The 14177-nt window shown below is 59.2% G+C and overlaps 1 protein-coding gene across 6 annotated transcripts in view; it reads right to left on the reverse strand.

Moving 5' to 3' along the window:
• Positions 1-201: 201 nt before the first annotated feature.
• Osbp (oxysterol binding protein) overlaps positions 202-14177 on the reverse strand; it is a 47944-nt gene continuing 33968 nt past the window's right edge. For 5 of the 6 annotated variants that reach the window (XM_037235656.1, XM_037235657.1, XM_037235654.1 and 2 more), the window contains exons 11-16: positions 5970-6117; positions 5210-5379; positions 4544-4713; positions 3717-3869; positions 2547-2632; positions 202-1522 (exon numbers count right to left, since the gene is read on the reverse strand). In XM_037235656.1, coding sequence (XP_037091551.1) covers positions 1380-1522; positions 2547-2632; positions 3717-3869; positions 4544-4713; positions 5210-5379; positions 5970-6117 — 870 coding nt within the window. In that variant the 3' untranslated portion in view covers positions 202-1379. The remainder of the gene's footprint in view (positions 1523-2546; positions 2633-3716; positions 3870-4543; positions 4714-5209; positions 5380-5969; positions 6118-14177) is intronic. The other variant, XM_037235660.1, reaches the window with a different exon arrangement.

A 14177-nucleotide genomic window follows, 5' to 3' on the forward strand; every position in this document is an offset into this window, starting at 1 on the left:
GTGGAATAATCGGTGTTGCCCTGGGTGGTCATTTCCTGGTCCTTGCACTCATTACGGCGTCGTAAGTGTGACGTACCATCAACCACAGGAAGAAACAAAAACTGACCCGCAGCGCAGTCTCTTCCGTCCTCATAGCGGCCCCACAACCCAGCCGTGTGTTGCTGAGCAGGGCTCGGCACCCATCACGACAAACGACGCGGGTCTTCACCTGGGTGGATATATTTGGAGTCGAGCACGCGTGAGGGGCCGACCGATACACCGCACCGCGCGTTCTATGGCGGCCGCCGTCGGCCCGGCCGTCCACGCCGCCAGCAGCCGCTCCCAGACAGGGTGCGCGCCGGCTCCCCAGCAGCGCCCTACAGTCTACGGCAGCACGACACAGCGATGATCGGCGACAGCACCGAGCTGGCGGCTGGCGGCCGGCGGCCGGCGGCCCCGCCGGCTCGGCGGCCACCGCAGCACACATAAATACAAGATTATATTGTAAACCCCAGCAGCCTACAGCGCTGCACTCAGCCTGGCCCAGCCCGGCCTGGCCCGGCCCGGCCTGACCGGCCTGTCCGGCCCGTCCGGCCTGTCCGGCCTCCCCACGCCCATCACAATCACCAAGCGTTAATATTGCGCGCTCCGCAGCGTCGCCGGGCCCCCGCAGCCACTGATCGGCCTGGCCCGGCAGCCGCCCGCGCGCCAAGGCAATGCACACACCGTCGCCCAACACACACAAGGCGCGTGGCTACCTCGGCCAGCACCAGCCGGGGGCACTATGCCTACGGGCGGGGTGGGACTGCGTCCCTTCTGATAAAACGTCGCGCGGCTGCGGCCTGCTCCGCACGCGGCCCACCTCCGGCCGCCGACCCGACCGCGACACCCCTCAGGCCCAGGCCGTGCCAGCGGCGCCGGTCGGCGGAAGACCGGCCCGCGCCACGGGCAGCACACGCGACGACCTCTCACCGGCCGCGGTGCTCCGCCGGCCCAGCCTGGCTGGGTCGGCCGGCCGGCTCGGTGCCGGCCGGCGCGTCCGCCGCGGACCACGCCACATCGCCGCGGAAGGGACAGGGGAATGCTCGACTGGACGGTGGCGCGCAGCCAGCGTCTCGCGACAAAACACACCCAGAAAGACACGCCGCACGCACAGAGGCCGGGACACGTCGTGCTAGCAATCACACTCGTGCACGGCCCGGCCGTTCGGCTGCGGACATGATCGGCCGGCGCCTGGTCTCGTGCCAGGGCGTGGCCGGCGCCGCGGCACAGGCGCTGCGCCGCCGCCACGCCGGAAGACCAGGCGTCCCTCGGGCGCGCACGAGCGGGCTCGCGCCCCGCAGATCACAGGGCGGCGGCGGCCGCGCGCGCCAGCCGGGGAATCGGGCGGGCACCGCCGCTTAGAAGATGTCCGGGCAGCGCGACCAGTCCTGCTTCTCCTTGCAGTCCCAGTAGTCACGCGTGTACATGTGCGTGTACTGATTGGTGTACGGGTCCAGCTCCTTGCGGAACCACGATGGTGTGTACCCCTTGTACTCGACGCCTGGCGGCGGCATGACGCTGTTAGCACGCAGCCACAAACGGGCATGACGCTGTTAGCACGCAGCTACAAACGGGCACCATCGCCGCTGGGCAGTAACGTCAGGGCGCAGCGCTCACACGTCCTTCCAGCAGATCGTAGGCAATCAATATCGTCATTCAATCGATATTTCTACCTGAACAGACCCAATCCAAATTGCTTAACTTGTTGGAATGTCGAGCGAATAATTTTGGTTCTTTCCCTCCGCATAATACGTTCATTAGCACCGATTTACATCAGCGTTGGCAGCAATAATAATATTGGAAGTTATTTCATTCCGACACATTTCGATTAGCACGAACATGCAAGCTAGCCAAGTTTTATGTTAAAGGAACGCAACGCACGCCGTCACGTTCCTTTTATGGAGCGCCCGTGACATCCATACCAGCGCTCAGGGGCCATGGCGCGACTGGAATTCGAGCCTGGGTCCCCAATGGAAGCCCAAGGCACTATCCACTCGGCCATCGCACCCCCACGGTGGACGTCACCAACAAAAGACCAGATAGTGCGTACCATATCACCAACATGGTGGACGCCACCAACAAAAGGCCAGATAGTGCGTACCATATAACCAACATGGTGGACGCCACCAACAAAAGACCACATAATGCGTACCATGTCACCAACATGATGGACGCCGCCAACAAAAGACCAGATGGAGCGTACCATATAACCAACATGGTGGACGCCACCAACAAAAGACCAGGTAGCAAAAGGTCACAGGTCATTCCAGACTGAAGCAAACACGTTAAATGGGGAACACGATGTGAACATATTGCATTGTCCCTGTATGCATGCCAGCATCGCACACCTAACCTTTCGACTGCTTCCCCCACACTATGCACCTCCCTACTTCAGCATGCGTGCCAAGCCGCTTTCTCAAACGTCAACACATTGCCCGACAAAATAAGCTCCTCTGTCTAAGCTAGTTAGTAGCGCACGCCAGCCAGAGTGGTTCTCCCTGTGGCCGCGTGGGTCGAGATATTACCATCGGCTGATGACGTACCCTCGGCAGCTGCCGCCTCCGCCTCCGCCTCTCTCCGCCGCCGCGCCGCCCGCTGCTTCTCCTCCAGCCTGGCAACAGACCGCACACCACTGATGCCACGCGGCGCTCCCGACGCCGAACGGCACCAGTGACGTCACACAACGCTCCTCACGCCGACAGGCACGGACTTAACGAATCGCACGGAACACCACCGGGCACCAGTGACGTCACACACCGCTGCAAACGTCACAGGGCACCGTGAGCCATACACCGCTGCAGACATCACCAGTGACGTCACACGCCGCTGCAAACATCACCGGGCACCGTGAGCCACGCACCGCTACAGATACCACTGGTGACGTCACGCACCGCTGCAAACGTCACAGGGCACCGTGAGCCATACACCGCTGCAGACATCATCAGTGACGTCACACGCCGCTGCAAACGTCACCGGGCATCGCGAGCCACGCACCGCTACAGATACCACCGGTGACGTCACACACCGCTGCAAACGTCACCGGGCACTGCGAGCCACGCACCGCTCCGGACATCGACAGACAAGCTCGGGCACCCGGTGCGACCTTCGTTTGTCCTGCAGTAGGTGAATTAGCTCTGCGGCAAGCCAAACAGCCCAGACCGGTCACGGTGGCACTACACATATGTGTGCCCCATACCCTGATCACGTCAGAAAAACAGAGCAACACGGCTAAGACAGAAACCAGTTGGAAATGGAAACATGAAAACGACGGTGGCACACCACGACGAGCCCGAGTGGCATGGCGGTTACCAATCAGAAAGGCCAACTGGTTACTGGTCCGTGTTCAGCAGGAGTCAAGTGGTCGTGTGTGACATAGACATAGCCATCTCTGAATCTGTCTAGAAAGTCTGAGGAAAACGCTCTCAGCAACTGAAGCAGCGCTACTGGCCGGAGCCTTCCTGGCAGAGGCCACTAGTCCTGTTGAGCCGCTGTTCGGAGCTCTATGCAGCCCTCGCAGAGATGAGTCTGAAGCTGTGAGCGCAGCACCCCCGTGGCCCTCTTCCATCTCGTCCACCGGCAGGAGCCGCGCCGCCACGGTGACGGCAGGGACGCCGTCTGCCACCGGCCCGGCCCGTCAGCCGGCGGGCGCGGCGCGTCCCCGGCTGCCCCGAGCCGGCCGCTGCCGGTCAGCGCACCTGACTTTCTCTTCGTTGGCCTCGTCCCAGAGCGCCTGCTCCATGAGCCGCTGGTCGGGCCGCAGCCGGCAGTCCGTCGGAGACACGTTCTCCTCCGGCTCGTTCAGCTCCATCGCCAGCTGGCTGAAGTTGTAGTACTTCTCTGCATCCGACCTGCAACCGAGCGCCCGTCATGTGGCGAGCGCGGCGCGGTGCGCCACCCGCCCGCCGTACCCGTGAGACGCGCTATTGGCGAGCAGAACGTGCAGCCACGACCGACGGTCATCAAATTGAAAGGACGATTTATAGAGCCCATCAAAAGAAGCTCCCAAAATAACTTCTGCCCGAGCCGAAAATTCTGCTTCTGAAATGCATCTTCATGGCCCCATCGTATGCAGAATGGCAGACATGATTCCGATTTTGTAATATCATGTTCGCCTGGCCTGGTCCTACCATTAACGCCAGACATAAAGAAAAATGTCATGGCTAGGATAAAGTGGCGCAAATCTCACATAATTTATCAAAAAATAGTTATGTTCGGTAGACTCAGTCGGATTAAGAAACGACGTACCATGTATTCTTCACACCACATCAAACAAGGGCATTTGCCAGATACGAGCTGTGGACATGGCGACAATACCCACTAAACCTACTGCCACATGGCTATCCCACCCGCCTGTATTCAGAGTGAGGTGCGCGGCAGGCGGCCCGGGAGACGACACCACGCCCACCGGGACAGCCTATCCCTGAGCGATGCTGCCCGCACGCGACAGCTTCAGCCCTGGCCGCCAGATGGCACCCGTCGGACGGAACAGGTGGCGGCAGCCGGCTCCAGAGGCGGCACTCACGGCAAGGTGTTGGCCTTCCAGAGCATGCGCGGCGGCCCGGTCTCGATGACCGGCTTGCCCTTGACGGACGTGTTGGAGTTGAGCACCTTGCAGCACTCCATCTTCTGGTCCCAAGTGCCCATCAGCACCCACCGGACCTGGCCGTTGGCGTCCGACACGCAGCCCGTCACCTGGAGAGGGCGCCACCGCCCGGCCGGAGAGGCGTCAGTAACCGTAGCGGCGGCAGTGAGCCGCTGCGCACATCACGCGTGTCTCCACGCAGACATAGTCACACGATTCCGCCCAAGGGAAATGAAGGGGTGACATTGAGTGACTTCCTGATGGTCTGTAAGCCACATATTCATTGATACATATCCATAGGAAATGAAACATAATGCTCACTACTGAAATCAATCGCAGGGTGTCGCGGCAGTCAAACACTTCTGATTCACAACAACGCCGCCGGCAAACCACTCGACGAAGACCACTTTCACACGGGTAAACAACAAGCGAAACGTCACACAACTGATGTCGGGTCAAACATCACCAAACAGCGCACCACGAGTTCACCACCGCCTTACAACTGACCGACACCGCATAACACCGATCCCAAGACCACAGCACACCGCACTGTCCCCGTCACGCCGAGCGTCGTCGTGCTCGCGCCCCGGCGGCGCCACGACTCACCTTCCTCAGCACGTCCCGCGAGAAGTAGCTGTACGGGACGTACTTGAGGTTGCACTTGTCGCCCGTCTTGTGGTTGACGATCTCCATGTCGCCGTGCTGGTCCACCCACAGTCGGCCAACGATGATGTTGTGCACGGTCGTGGTCACCTTGCGCCACGTGAAGTGGTTGCCTGCCGACGCACAACGCGCGGCCCGCGCGGTGAGAGGGGGCTACAGACGTGTCCCGCGTATCAATAGCCGAGTTGTGAGAGGGGGCCCATCAGGCGGAGGTACGCACGCGAACGGCACTCGACAGAATTCTGACCCTCGGTCGAAAACCGCGAGCGTGCGAATAACCGCAGCGGGTCGAGTGGGATAACAGAGCAGGCCATGACACGGTGTGACGTCGCACGCGAGGTAAGGCCTGTCTGGTGCGCCGGTCCAGCCAGGGACTGCGGCCGCCCGCGGACCGACTCGTTGGCCGCACAGTGCCGGACGACGTGCGGTCGCTCCGACTCTCGGAAAACTTTCCGCTGCGCAGACCCGCCACCCACGGCCAGAAAAAAAAACAGACGGGGAGCGATAAACAGCCGCGCGGATCAATCAGCGGTACCCCGCGGACCTGGTGGGCGGTGATGACGCGAGGTTCAACATATGCTGACGACATCGAGGCTCCGGTCCCAGACCCGCCTCCAGTCGGCGCGTCCGTGACCAGCCGGCAGCTGCCGCCAGGCCGGCTACCGCGGCGCCATCTCTCGGCCGAAGCCTGCAGCGCCCCCACCTGTCTTCGGGAAGTGCAGGTGTGAAATGCCCAGCGGGATGACCTGCAGGTATTTGCCGCGGAACTTGGACGACATGGTGAACTCCTGGTAGCACTCCCAGCCGGGGCCGTCGCAGTGCTGGGCCACCATCGGAGGATGGTGCGACACCTGTTGACAAGCGGAGGTATTAGTCATGCGTTAGTTTTTCCCTTGCTGCACATGCTCGCTGAACGCTCGCGCAGGACGCAGCCACGCGCCCAGGCTACTGCCATGAGCTTTAATTGTCAGATTACGGCGCCGCGAATTTCGGAGAGATGTTTGATTGTTGTACATCTGCTTCCACAAACCATGCCGCTTTTCCTGACCCGTTTCCACATTGGGTAAATTGACTGAGCGCTTACATTATACGAACGCCATAAAGGACACCATACCAAGGGGTAGTAATGGAGGACGTTGGGAACCGAAAAATGTGGAAACATTTCACGACGACTGAACAAGATCCGGAAATAAGGCAGGTGTTTAAAACGCTACAATGAGCTCGTTCAACTTGGCGGGAATGTTTGATAAATAACACAAAATGCACACGCCAACCAAGCAATCTTGATTATCACGATCTTTGCCACTGCACCCCTCTATTTCTTTTTAAGTGACGGCTTACGTTTTTGGAAAATCGGGAATCCTTTTTGTCACATGTCGAGGACTGAAAAATACGCCGCAAATAGCATATCATGCCGTTGGCGTTGCGCTCCCGCGGGTCCCATATCCAAAGCTGACGTGGTAGGCCAAAAAAGGAACAGTAGCAAAACCTCACCATAACTGGCTCCGTGGGGCGGGGATGGTGAGTCCATGTTTCTCTTTAGAGACAGCTTCTTACTATCACAGCTATTTTTGTATTGCTAATTTGTTATTTTCATTGAGTTTCTGAGTAGCAATAGCCCGGTCTTCGATAAAACGCGTAGACTACACTCACGGCATGGCCTTCGTCCCCTCAAGCGGCACAGAGCCCCTTGTCATGGTCGCATAACGTTTACACCTCGTCCAGCCCCCTTGATAACACTAGATGACTTCATTCAAAAGTGAACTTGTGGCAACAGCAAGATACGCAATGTATAAGAAAAGCCCGAAATTTTAACCGCCATTCATGCTACACAACATATTTTTGAGCGCCTAGCCCGGAAGTGTCTACTTTTCAATGACTGATTTCGCTGAATAGTTTCTGGGGCGGCTCTGGAACCATAGGCCGTGTTAAAATTTCCGCCTAAACGATTTACGTGCCAAGCAGTAATGAGACCGCTCTCGCTCCGACCTGTCTCCCTTGGACAGTCGCCAACTGACCGCAGAAGAATCTATAGGCCACAAAACCCATATCAGCGCACTTTTTAGGATTTCATCCCACAAAACAGCCACACAACGTACAGATCGTCCCTACAAAACCCCTCGATTTCATCGGATATCGTTTCATAAAGTGTCGAACGTTACTACGAAACCCTCGTAACTATTAACTATTACTATCATGAAATCGTCATAACGCATCGTAAACCGGTTTGCATTGCACTGATTACCGACGAGTGCCAGCTCGGTTTTGTTGAAGGAGCACCACGCTCACTGCGCTCAGCGCTACAAACTCATCGGAAAGTTTCAACGAAATCGCTGGAAATTTGGAGGTGTTAAATATTTTGCGCTTTACAATCATGCATGGGGGTCATTCGTCATGTCATCATGGTCATGGGGGCTTAGCATATCCTGGCAAAAAAGTAGCAGAATGCATGTTCCGAGTCAATTATGCATATGATCATATTTTCATGGTGCGCAGGATTAAGTCCGCTCGTTCCAATTTTAGCCTAGACGCATAAATGATTGTCCGATATTTTCACCCACACATAATTGCGCCCAAAACTAAACTGATATAATCACTTAAGCCCAAGGAGACCTAGACACGTTCCCAATACCACTGCATACACCAAAGAAGTCTGACTCAGAGAAAGAGAGAGTATCACTCAAGAGCAATCACCGGTGTCTAACAATGGAACTTGAATGCATGCGAGCGAAGGTGGAAGCTGAAAGGTGAAATTTCTATTTTTCCTTTACTAAGAACCAATAAGCACTGGCATGCCGCCGCGGAGGCACTGTTTGTGAGCATGACACGTGTCCGTTTAATCGGTAAGAGCTGACGACCGGCGGGCCCCAAGTGAAACCAGCCCCAATGTCCGTGTTCGACCGCCTGCCTGCTCCGTGTTCCGAAGCCGGACGTGATCCGGAAGAAATTGGGCATTGTCCCGGCGGGACGGCGGCTGAGCAGGACCCCAGCCAGCCGGCGATCGCCCGGGGTCAGCCGGCCCGAGCAGCAGGCCGGCCGGGGGCGGGGTCGCCAGGCCCGTCCTCGGAGCCACCGGTCACATCTGCCCACTCCCGCCGCTGGCACATCGACGGCCGGACGGTGCCTGCTGCCCCTGCTCCTCGGCCGGCCGGGGAAGCAGGGGCAGGCCGGCCGCCCCGGCTGACCGGCTCCGCCCGGAGCGGTCTGTCCCTGCTCCTCGGCCGGCCGGGGAAGCAGGGGCAGGCCGACCGCTCCGGCTGGCCCGTCCTTGCTCCTCGGCCCACCGCTCCCGCTGGCCGGCTCCGCCGGGTGCGGTCTCTGTCCCTGCTCCTCGGCCGGCCGGGGAAGCAGGGGCAGGCTGGCCGCTCCGGCTGGTCCGTCCCTGCTCCTCCGCCGACCGCTCCCGCTGGCCGGCTCCGCCCGGTGCGGCCGTGGGCAGCGTCACCGGAGCGGCGCACTGTCCGAGGCGCGTGTCACCGGCCGGCCGCCACGCGCCGGCGGCCACACACCGTAATCGGTCGGAAAGCGACCGACGGCGAAAGTCGATCCCAGAGTGGGCGCTCGGCTCGTCTTCGCTCCGCGCGCGCGCGAGCATGCAAACGTATATCATAAAACGGCGTGCAGCCCCATCTGAGATCGGGAGGTAGACCGCAAGTAATCTACGTATGTGTGGGGCCTTTTTGCCAACGTTCGGTGCCCGCAAATATCTGCAGAAATGCGCATACTATTCGACTTATTCCATTACACAGCAAAGCCATCGTTCTCTTCTCACAAAGGTAATTGCCCTGCACTGGGCAGTGGTGTTGCGGCTCCCACGGGACACTCAAGTGGAGCACAAGCGTTCACTTGTGCAATCTTTTTTTTCTTTAAAGGAAGGCATCTTTACACGAACGGCAAACAAAAATCAGATCGATCACAGCCCTTTTTATTCCGTTCCCTGTGCAAGGGTATGAACGGTCGCGCAGGATCCGGTGGAATCCCATCACACCACGGTCGCCATCATGTTCGGTATCACATAACGGTCTGAGCTCGCTGGAAGTGTTGCTCTACTTTATTCCTGGGAAGGTTGTGTCAAATCCCACCTCAATTTATGCGGGTTCTTTTGGCAGTCATCTGCAAACACGTAGGCTTTACGTGGGTCCAATTGTAGCCACTACTACTCAGTATCATCATCAGCGTGATGACGCTTCAGGGAGCAGGACTTCGGCGCCGTCAGCTGCACAATAAAATTGAAACTGGTCACGCTTCCGCTATTCTGCGCCTGCTGGGACTGAGGAGCTATGCACTGAAGACGCAACTTTTTACATTATTCCGAAAAAATGAATTGAAAACCTTTCCCGGCAGCCCGATCCCTTTAAACCGTATAGCTAGCCCAGCTAACATCAAAGATCATGATGGATTCAGTGGCCCCAAAATGTGATCGATCGGATGAGCTCAATGATCCAGTCTCTGGGAACGAAACAAACGGGGCAAATGGGAATGCTCGGACGATCACGCATCTGGACATGCTCTCCTCCATTGTGTTTTCAGTCGGGATCACTCGGTTTGTTTCACTGCTTAATTCATATTACAATGCATATAAGTCATTCCTATAGGGGTCATGTCTAACGCCGAGAGCAACGAAGGGCTTTTGGTGACGTCATACTAAGGGTCAGCAACTGCTGGCCCCCATCATGATTGCGCCTTTCTCCTCTCCACTGATTTTGAAATGGCGACTATTGATCCCAATCATAATTCCGTTCCTCTCTTCCAGAAAATGTTCGCAGATTGATACTGGTTACGCAAAGATATGGCACATGACTCAACGACCGACTTTTACCTTATATCTTGCAACACCCATCTGCAAGCAGCATATGAAAAGCATGATATTCATATATGTATGACTGAATGGAGCGAATGGGAACGAATTACTTCGTCGTGCTTTGGTATCACTTAGAAAAACGCAACGCAACGCGACATCAATTGTTCAAACATACAAATTTTCTAAGCTCCCATCCAACAGACGACGTTCGTGCAGATGTGAAAAGGCTAACACAGCCCCCTTTACCCACCAGCCGTGAATTTGACTACGTCAAGCACACGCCTGTGCGAGTCACATTAAAAAGATACTATTGTGATGACCTTCAAAGTTCGCCCTCAGCGTTGAGCTCTGGCCAATAAGTAAAGTGGATGGGGTTTTATAATTGCAGTCGTCATTTATCTTACGTCATGCACATTTATTAAGCTACCAATTGGCTTACATCATGTGCAAGCTATTTGAGCTCGTGTTTCAGGCGCCTTTTGCATACTCTCCCTTTCTCCACACACAACACATCCAGGTCCGCAAACGAAAGCAGCGTGCGCAAAGCTCCGATGCTCCGCTTCATCATAAAACGATGCATTATATCATCTGTTTAACTGATCTGAGGACGGGCTCATGTACAACCGAAGTGGGGAAAATGGTGACGTCCCAGGTTTAGCATTAAAATAGTAAATCACCACTGCCATGGTAGCGTTACTCCGGCACACACCAAAGACTAACGCCATAATTTCCAGAACTGTCCTGGGCTCCTACGGCCTACTCAAGGCTGTGTTAGCCATGCCCAGTCGGCGGCCCTGCCGTAGCCCGCCAGCGCCAGCGGGAGGCGCTCACCCATCGCTGTGTCGCCCGCTGGGCCTCCGATCCCCAGGCCACGGGACAGCCCGTGGCCGTTACACTTCACTGTGTCTCGCAACACGAGGCCGACGACTCCCACCACTAACTATGCCTCCCATCGACGGCCGGGCCTCCAAAAACCAGCTGGACAGCGCTGGCCCCCGGCGCATCTACCATCGCCCAGCCCGGGGGACCCCACCCCCAGCCTGGGGACCACACCCAGCCCGGAGGACCCCCATCCCCAGCACGAAGGACCCCACCTCCAACCCGGGGGACCCCATCCCCAGCCCGGGGACCCCATCCCCAGCCCGGAGGACCCCACCCCCAGCCCGGGGGACTCCCACCCCCAGCCCGGGGGACTCCCACCCCCAGCCCGGAGGACTCCCATCCCCAGCCCGGAGGACCCCATCCCCAGCACGAAGGACCCCACCTCCAACCCGGGGGACCCCACCCCCAGCCCGGGGACCCCATCCCCATCCCGGAGGACCCCATCCCCAGCCCGGAGGACCCCACCCCAGCCCGGGGACCCCATCCCCATCCCGGAGGACCCCATCCCCAGCCCGGAGGACTCCCATCCTCAGCCCGGAGGACCCCCATCCCCAGCACGAAGGACCCCACCTCCAACCCGGGGGACCCCCACCCCCAGCCCGGGGACCCCATCCCCAGCCCGGAGGACCCCACCCCCAGCCCGGGGACCCCACCCCCAGCCCGAAGGACCCCACCCCCAGCCCGGGGGACTCCCACCCCCAGCCCGGAGGACTCCCATCCCCAGCCCAGGGGACTCCCATCCCCAGCCCGGAGGACCCCATCCCCAGCCCGGGGGACACCCATCCCCAGCCCGGGGGACCCCACCCCCAGCCCGGGGGACCCCACCTCCAACCCGGGGACTCCCATCCCCAGCCCAGGGGACTCCCATCCCCAGCACGAAGGACCCCACCTCCAACCCGGGGGACTCCCACCCCCAGTCCGGAGGACTCCCATCCCCAGCCCAGGGGACACCCATCCCCAGCCCGGGGGACCCCATCCCCAGCCCGGGGGACACCCACCCCCAGCCCGGGGACTCCCATCCCCAGCCCGGGGGACACCCACCCCCAGCCCGGGGGACTCCCACCCCCAGCCCGGGGGACACCCACCCCCAGCCCGGGGGACACCCACCCCCAGCCCGGGGACTCCCATCCCCAGCCCAGGGGACTCCCATCCCCAACCCGGGGACCCCATCCCCAGCCCGGAGGACCCCATCCCCAGCCCAGGGGACTCCCATCCCCAGCCCAGGGGACTCCCATCCCCAGCCCGGAGGACCCCATCCCCAGCCCAGGGGACTCCCATCCCCAGCCCAGGGGACTCCCATCCCCAGCCCAGGGGACTCCCATCCCCAGCCCAGGGGACTCCCATCCCCAGCCCGGGGGACACCCATCCCCAGCCCAGGGGACTCCCATCCCCAGCCCGGGGGACACCCATCCCCAGCCCGGAGGACCCCATCCCCAGCACGGAGGACCCCACCCCCAGCCTGGGAGACACCCACCCCAGCCCAAAGGACTCCCACCCCCAGCCCGAAGGACCCCGTCCCCAGCCTGGGAGACACCCACCCCAGCCCGGAAGCTCCCATCTGCAGCCGGAGGGGCGCGTCGGCTGACCCGGTTGGGCCGCCAGCGGCGCGGCTGCGGCCGGCCGGGCGAGACGCCGCAGTCTGGTCGGGCGCCGCCGGTCGCTGGCGGCCACTCGCGCCGACGGCGAGCCCGCGCACACCCACCGGCAGCGACGGCGAGGCGCGCGCCACACAGACGCCGGCCGACAGCCACGCACAGGGACGGCCACTGGGCGGAGCGGACAGCCGGCCGGACGGCAGTGAGCGACGGCGAGCGCGGGGCCAGCCAGGACCGGACACCGGCGGCAGAGCCCGACGGAACCAGGCAGCCAGGGCACGGCCGGACCAGACACGGCGACGGGGACCAGCCAGGGGCGCACGGTGCCACCGATGCTCAGCTCCGGAAGAATGGGAGGCGTCAAACGCGCTCACCTGCAGATCACCATCATGGTACGTACCAGAATATGTGAGGCCAGCGAGCGATCGTGCACGAAGGATGGGTTGTGGATCGTTCCGATGCCCGGGGTGCGGAGCGCACTATTGTCAGCGCATGGCCAAAGTTGCCGGCGAATATGTGATAGGAAATACTGAACATCCAGAGAAAGGACAGCGTGGCTATCCATTCAACCGTGCTAAACGTGCACATCCCTCCATCACGCGGCGCTGTAGCATCCTGGTCACATTGCGAAATACGCGCGGACTTTAAACGCATTACTCTAGCGGTTGAAATTAACCCATCACGTTGCACAAGCGGCCTGCTTTTTAACCTGCTTCAGAATAAAAAAACATCGGATTGCTCGTAAAATGTAATTACACATATCTCTATCAATTGCAAACATTACCCTAAAAACAAACGAATGGAAACTGTAATCCGGTGGCCGTCGTTACAATGATGTACAATCATTACAAACCCGGGCTACGCCATTCAGTGTTATCGCCGGCCAGCCTGTTGTTTCATGGTTGCCACGGGTAAGCATCGCACAAACACGAAAGTGACGCGTATGGACTGCTCCAACAAGCGTCTCCATGCTGAACCGTTTGATGAAAGGATGGAGAATGGCTATGCAGCTGCTATTCTTGCTTCTCAAGGACGGGTTTGCATATATCCCACCACCCAATGCTGTATCTTATGTCCAAAGATCCGCACTTAGCACAGCCTGAGCCATATGTCCCGACCTGGGAGCACCAGTCGGTATCAACTAGACGGCCCACGGCCCACCAGTCGGTATCAACCGGAGGCGTTCTGAACTTAGCTGAATCACGAGCGAACAGGCAGAAACGTGCGGTCTGTCGTCTTCTTCCTTCGTAAATATGGCTATCACTTGCCACAACGTTGTTGCCCCGTAATTTTCACCTCACGCAAATCCATTCACTTGCACAACGTGGCGCTACTTCGACGTGATCCATGTATTCGTGTAGACTGCACCACGCTGGCATGACACACACGCACGGACCCCCGCCGACGCACTCGAGTTCATTTTGCTATGCCCCGGCCCCTAGTGCCACTGCTGTAACGGCCACAATGAACGCATCTCAAGGAGTTTTTACTTGCTGACGCCACCCGACTGTACTTGTTACTGCACTGTTTGCACTCGCAAGCGTCATCAGTTGTAGGACACCGCAGGCTGAGGTGTCTTCGGCGGACGGCCACCGTATGCTTCACCGCCGACTAAAAACCCCTCACGACGGCT

The sequence above is a fragment of the Pollicipes pollicipes genome, unplaced genomic scaffold (assembly GCF_011947565.3).
Source record: "Pollicipes pollicipes isolate AB1234 unplaced genomic scaffold, Ppol_2.1 Scaffold_7261;HRSCAF=8764_pilon_pilon_pilon, whole genome shotgun sequence".
Classification (NCBI taxonomy): domain Eukaryota; kingdom Metazoa; phylum Arthropoda; class Thecostraca; order Pollicipedomorpha; family Pollicipedidae; genus Pollicipes; species Pollicipes pollicipes.